Here is a 7102-nt window from a genome sequence, read left to right as displayed (position 1 = left end):
CGATGAAGCGGCAGAATGTGCGCACGTTGGCGCTCATCGTGTGCACCTTCACCTACCTGCTGGTGGGCGCCGCGGTCTTCGACGCGCTGGAGTCGGAGCCGGAGATGCTGGAGCGGCAGCGGCTGGAGCTGCGGCAGCAGGAGCTGCGGGCGCGCTACAACCTCAGCCAGGGCGGCTACGAGGAGCTCGAGCGCGTCGTGCTGCGCCTCAAGCCGCACAAGGCCGGCGTGCAGTGGCGCTTCGCCGGCTCCTTCTACTTCGCCATCACAGTCATCACCACCATCGGTAACTACTCGCCGCGCGGGGGGCGGGGGCCGGGGACGGGGGCCGGGCAGTTGGAGCGGGCTGCGTCGGGGTCCTCGGCGGCTAGGGGCTGGGCGCCGAGCCCCACGCCCCGGCAGCTCGAGTCTAGCCCGGAGGGTCTGCCTGCGGGCACGGGACTCGGGGGAGGCGTCGACTGCCAGCTCCAAACCTAAATCTCCGGCCGGGCCAGACCTAACTTGGCCCTGCCGGGCTGCGCGAGAACCCCAGGGGACCCGAAGTGTGCGAGAGGGGCAGGAACAGCCGGCGGAGGCCGAAGGAGGAGGGGTGTGGCCGGGCTAGGCCCTGAGCGGGGCGCGGGGTAGGAGCGGCGGGAGCGCGCGACTCCTCCGGGCCCTGCGCACGGGCTTCCGCACCCGGGTCTACACCTGCTGGGCTCCAGGGCGGCACGGAGATGCCAGTATTACTCCGTTGCACTCTAGGCCAGTCTGTATGCCTGAAACACCCTGTAACTGCGGCTGTGAGCGCTGCCTGGGGGAGTGTGTGTGTGTGTGTGTGTGTGTGTGTGTGTGTCTAGCTCCAGGAGTTTGGGTACCACCAGCCAGTGCCTGTAATTTTCTTAGGGTGGCAGAGCTGGTGCTGGAAGCCAGATAAAGCCCTGTCAGCCTCTCCACTGTCCCAGCAAAACAATCACCTCACAGGAATGGCTCCAGCTCTCCCTTCCAAGCCAGGACAGATCATTGTGTAGGAAGCCACACACGTGCCCAGATCCTGTGATGACACAGAAGCGCACACTCAGGTGCACACAGGCACACACAGGACGTGCACACAGAGCAGAGCACACAGATGGATGTCCAGCAAAGGGATCTCCAGCCAAGCCTTTCATGGTGCTACTCAAGTGTCCAGGAGATTAAACACTTTGCCCACCCCAGAGACCCTATAATTCCAGCCCAGCTCCACCACCACCCCCTGTATGACCTTGGACAAGTCCCTTCCCCTGCCTGGGTCTCCTGCTCATGTCCAGACAAGGAGAAGTTGGCCAAAATGATCTCAGAGGCTCTTGCCAGTCCTGATGTGCTCAGATTCTGAGATTGGAAACCCACCTTCCCCCAAAGCCCATTGGGATGCCTCCAGGAGCTGTTTCTTCCTCTTCCCCACCTCTTCTTCTTTCTTTGACCCTCTTTGCTTTGGCTAGGCTCCCAAGGGTTCATTGCCATTTGGCTTAGCTCATGACAAAATGGCAGTGTTTTCCTGGGAGTTGACAGGAGACAAGGGGGTAAAAGGCAGAACTGGATGCTGTCTATCTGCTGCAGAACTGTGTTCTGAGGTTCTGCTTCCCTGGAGACCTGAAGCTTGCCCTAAGTGGGGCCTGAAAGGAGCGACTGGCCCAGCTCTGGGGTCCTGGCCCTCTCCAGAACACCCCATTGCCACCTACCTGATCTCAGGAGGTGGTCAGCTATTTGGAGAATCAGAAAGCATCCCTAGAACTTACGTGCATCATCCCTCTCTACTGCAGCCCATCTGTCCCCTGAGAACACCTTCAATATGTGTGTCCGACACACCTTTTTCTCAGCCTTCTGTTTATCTGTCCATACTAACCTTCTAGGTGCAGTCAGATCCTGCCTCTTCCTCCAAGTCTCCCAGGCCACTGCTCTGGGATCACTGCAGGGTTTACTGTCAACACCTGGGTGACCATTGCAGGCTCCTTTAAATGCTATGTACATGTTAGGGAATGTGCTTTGTGTCTTTAGCCACACTATAATTAATCTCCATGTGCGCAGAGTCCTGTAGGTCGTGTTACTGAGCTCCCACTGCCAGCGTGGTACTCAGCGGCTTTGAGCCCTCAGAGAAAGCTATTGATGAGTTTAAGGTGTGTAGAAACCAAAAGGTATTGCCCTACTCACTACCCCTGCTGTTGTTTCCCAAAGTGCTTGTGTCCTGGCCTAGGGAGATGCTAAAAGCTCAGGCTAGAAGCAGAGAATGCATCTGACAATTCTTTATACAGTGCTGGGCAAGAAGGATGATCTCAAGCCACTGTCTGGGTGTGGGGTCCTCAGACTTGCTCTTCCCAGTCTCTGCACCACCACCCCCCCCCCAAGCATCCCTCACTGTTTCTCACCTACAGCTAGAGGGTTGTCACAGGGGCTGTGATCTAAGAAAACCTTACCCGGGCAGTGATGAGATGGCTGGAAGGGATGTGTGTTAGATTGATCCTGACCTAGAATTGAGGGTCATCAGGCCTGTCCCCCCTTGGAACCTCTAGTGGGGAGTCCCACTAGGATGAAATAATGAAAGAACCTCCTATTCGCCTGGTACCTTAGTGATCACAGTGCTTTCACCTCCTGGTTGACTCTCAGGCTTCACAACTCTCAAGGTGCCAGGGCAGGCACTGCTAGCTCCATTGTACAGGTGGGGGGGTGGGTGATGGAAAGAGGACACCCCCTCCCCGGAGCACCCAGCCAGTGAGCAGTGGAGTCGAAGTGGGAAGCTGGGTCTTCCGACTCCAAGCCCAATGCTCTTTTCCTGCTGGTCTCTTGGCTGCTTCTTTTGCCTCCATATGCTGTGAAGCCCAGACCCAGCCGGGCCTGGCAGAGCCTTGACTTGCTTAGTGATGCCAGCTTGTGGGGCACTCTCGGACAGCTCTGATTGGTGGAAGTTGGCAGGGTCAGACTTAGTCATTCACCTGGTTAGTCACAGTCTCCACTGACTGCCTGCACGGATTCCTCCCGCTCCCCCATTCCTAGCCTCCCAACCAGGAAACCCTTGCTTCACTGTCCCCCCAAGTTCACCAAACACGAATGGAAACTCTTTCCTTGGGAAACCTTGCCCTCCCTAGCTGTTGAGTCATCAAACTCCTCCAGGCCCCAGCCCGGTCTATTCATAGCCAGGGGCTGTCAGAGCAGGAAGGGGCCTGGGGATCAGCTGGTACCACCTCCTCTCACAGATAAGGCACCAGGGGGTGAGAAGAGTCAAGCAGTGGGGGCAGGGTGGCAAATTCTCACTCCCAAGCCCCCCACCATTCCACTTGTTCAGAATGTCTCTTTTTCAGGTTTGTTTGGGGTTTTTTATTTGTTGTGCTGGGGATGAAACCCAGGACCTCTAGCATGCTAGGCAGGTACTCTACCACTGAGCCATGTCCCCAGCCTCTGTTATTATTAAAAGTGGCAGCAGCACAACATGATTACAGCCACCATGTCCTCCTGATGCTTTGGCAGGTACTCTTCGGACACTTCATTTGTATCCCTCCTTAGTTCCAGCAGCCCTTCCAGATGAGCATTGTTACCCCCATTTGTCATTGGAGGAACCTAAGGCCCTGACTCATCCACAGCCTCAGACTCAAAGCCAGGTTCCTGCCACAATCAGAGGGCCCTGCGCTCCTGTGCCCTGCAGATGCCACCTGTTCTTTCTCCACTTCAAGAGCTCAGCCCAGACCTTCACGTCCCCAAGCACTGAGGAGCCCTCGCAGAGCACTCCAGAAACAGAGGGCTCTGGCTCCATGCCCCACCGCCAGCCGGCCCCTGGAGGCAGCACGGCCTACCTGTGCCAGCACTGGGCCCTCCTGGAGGCTGCCGCAGGCTCCCAGGTGCCCACTTTCCCACTGCAGTCCCAAATGCTTGTGGCTCTCAGGCAACCAGGGACAAGTGAGTAGGTGGAGCCGAGCAAGAAATCTGTCCTGCTCCTCCCTTGGCCTCTCTTGGTCCTCAGCCCTGAGACTGCATTCAAGCAGGTATCTCGGGAGGGCATCTGTACTGTTCACATCTTTTCAAGGAGGAAGTCCAGAAGTGACCTACCCACTCCCAAGATACAGAATCCTACAACTAAAGAGTGAAAATCAATAATAAAATGAGATAGTAAGAGAAGCTTTTAATGATGACCCACTCAGGTAAATAACTTGTTCTAGGAAACACAGTAAGTTGAAGGTACAGGCTGACTAGGACCCAGACCTTTGGGTGCCCACATTGGAGTTCCTGTAGTCAGCCTACTCTCCTCATGTCATCTCTGAGCACCAGTGCCTCGGACACCTACCACTCCCAGAGAGAAGAGGGGGAAACCCAGGTAGGGTTACCCCTGAAGCACTCGGAATTTCTTTTCTCTCCCATAAGCCAGCCCCTCTCCTTTGACCCCACCACCCATAAGCCTTCCCTGCAAGGTGATACAGGATCACAGAGTGCCTAGTATTATCTCAACCTACTCCTCACCCACCCCATCATTCCCCCACCACAAGTTTCTTAATCTCTCAGACTTTCTTGAATCATTTTATATGATGGGAATAACAATATCTACCTCTCTTGCTGAGTGTGGTGACTTGGGAAGCTGAGGCAGGAGGATCTCCTTCAGTTTGAGGCCAACCTGGGCAACATAGTGAGTTCAAGGCCAGCCTAAACTGCGTAGCAAGGCCCTGTATCTAATGAATAATAATAATAATGATGATGATGATAGTGATAATGATAATGATAATAATATCTACTTCCTAGGATTGAAAGGGATCAGGAGAAAAAAGTGTCTGGTATGAGTATGCACTTGATAAATGGTATTGGCAACTGTTACTGTTGTGGTTATAGTTTATATATTATCACAACCCTATAGAAGGGACTGCTACCTCCTCAGGTCACCATGGCCAAAGCTACCTCTGTTCCTTCCCAACAGGTGAGCACAGTAGGGTTGAGGGCCAGGAAGCTACCCACCCCATCTCCTTTTCTTCCAAATCCCACACCCCTTGCTCCTCCTCAAGGGTAGCACCTTCACTTCTGAGCAGGCAGAGCCTACAGGAAATTAGTCAGAGTGAGGCCCCCAGTGGTGGCAGAACCTGCTGTAGACTGCAGGGAGGAGGCGCACCTTCAAGCTCCACAAAGCTCTATTGCTGGTCCTCCAGGGCCCTCAGTTTTTTCATCTACAAGCTGGATGTTTGGAGCCGGAGGTCCGTGCGGCCAGTGCTCACACTCCATGGCAGGGCTCTGAGGGAGTGGGCATGAGACAGGACCGAAATAGAAGATGCACGCCTGGCCACAGTGGGGACAGGACAAACACAATAAGTATTTTCAAAGAAAACATAAACAAGCACAGATGAATGTAGTGCAAATCACCACTATAAACAGCTTTCAGCTGGCAGCACAAACGGTGAATCTGCGAGTTGATTTTGTAATAAAAAAAAAAAAAAAGTAAAAACTATTTCCCCACAGTCAGCCAGCAGCAAGGCTCCAGCAAGACCATTGTCACTCTAAGCAAACTTCAGCAGAGACCCAGGATGGTCCCCTCCCCTGTCTCCAATCCCACCTGGGGCAAATGCAACAGATGTGCTCCTGCAATCGGCCAGGTGCCTTTCCCCACCAACACCCCCACACTGCCTGGCTCAGAGAGGTTGAATTTGCCCAGCACCTCCAGAGAAATGACCAGGCCTGTAGGGGTGTCTTTCTATGGAGCCCTGCCAACCCACCCCCCATGGAGCCTCTGCACCTCCTTCTATATGAGTGCACCAGATGTGGGAGGATGGGCACCAGGGTCTGCACAGGGCACTCATAGAGCGTTTAGTCCAAACAGGAACCAGAATTCTAGCTCGTGTCCTCTCCATGCATACCAGACTGGAGAAGAGGCTTGCTAAAGGTCACACTCACAGTGATCATCAGAGCTGGGATCGCAGGGAGCCCTGTTCCCTGACCCTTCTGATAGCCTCTGGTCCTCAGGGAGCCACGTGACAGATGCCTGTCATGGCAGTGCAGAGAGCAGGCAAGTGCCCAGCTGAGGCTGCCACCTTCCGGGCTGCCCAGAAACTGCCTATGCCCGAGCAGTTCTGGGGGCTCCCAAAGACCTGCCCCTCCCTTGGAGCTTCCCAGCCCCTGGCTGCTGCTTCACATCACATCTGTGCTTGCTAGAGCCACCTCAGCTGCCACCTAGAGCTGGGCCAGTCTGGTGCAGTTACCCTCTTTGGCTGAGCATCCTGGGATTCCTCTCACGCTAGGGCTGACCTCCCTCCTTCACCCTCCAAAAAAGTTCATCCTTACCTCCCCTACTTTCCCCCTTCTGTTTCTTCCAAGGATCCCGCAATGTCCCTCAGTAAGGGGACACATCAGCCACCGGGAGTAGGACATTGGCCTTGGTGCCAGGCACTGGGTTCTTTCTCTCCTGAGATCCCTTAGCTTCTTACTATCCCCTGCAGTGAATGGCCCAACTGGTCACTTAAATGTCTGGGGCCAAGTCTGAGAGTCTACATTTCTAACAAACCCCAAGGGATGTTGATGGTGTAGATCTGTAGCCCATATTTTTAAAGGTTTTTTAAAACATTTTTTTCTGCATTTTAGGGAAGCGTCTACAGGGTATTCAGGGTCTCACTACTAGATCAGACTCATAGTGATTCTCCTGTTTACAGCCTCCCAACTGCTAGGATTACAGACACACACCACCACACCCAGTCTCAATTGCCGATTCAGCATGCCCCGGGGGCAGGGCCGGCACAGCAGGGCCAGGGATCAAAGCCCCAGCCCCTGCAACTGCTTGGAGGTGCTTTAATCCACTGACCTATTTAACTGGCCCTAAAAACATGTTTTTATTAATTAATCGCCAGTAATAACAAATATTCCAAAAATTTAAAGAGACACGCAATGGCAGCCTTCAAGATTTTTTAATACAATAAATTTATCAAATCATAAAGTAAGGTAGTCAGAATCCCCTGTTGTTCAGAAGAAGTGAGTCCCCTAAACAACATCTTAAAGGGGGAAGGTGGCAGGTGATGGAATATGTCGATGATCCCTGGGTGACTACAAGTAGGACAGGGTAGGGTTGGGGGCAAACCTGTCACACTGTAGGCATAGAGCAGCTGGCACTGATGCCTCTGCCCTAGCCCAAA

The 7102-nt window shown here is 54.0% G+C and overlaps 1 protein-coding gene across 1 annotated transcript in view; it reads left to right on the top strand.

Annotated features, from left to right (window-relative positions):
* The first annotated feature begins 2 nt into the window (after positions 1–2).
* Kcnk3 (potassium two pore domain channel subfamily K member 3) overlaps positions 3–7102 on the top strand; it is a 36667-nt gene continuing 29567 nt past the window's right edge. Inside the window, exon 1 of the mRNA XM_004627428.2 lies at positions 3–285. Coding sequence (XP_004627485.1) covers positions 3–285 — 283 coding nt within the window. The remainder of the gene's footprint in view (positions 286–7102) is intronic.

The sequence above is a fragment of the Octodon degus genome, unplaced genomic scaffold (genome assembly GCF_000260255.1).
Source record: "Octodon degus isolate 3935 unplaced genomic scaffold, OctDeg1.0 scaffold00019, whole genome shotgun sequence".
NCBI classification, from domain to species: Eukaryota; Metazoa; Chordata; class Mammalia; order Rodentia; family Octodontidae; genus Octodon; species Octodon degus.
The sequence above is the reverse complement of the archived record's forward strand: the minus strand, read 5'-3'. Positions and strand labels throughout refer to the sequence as shown.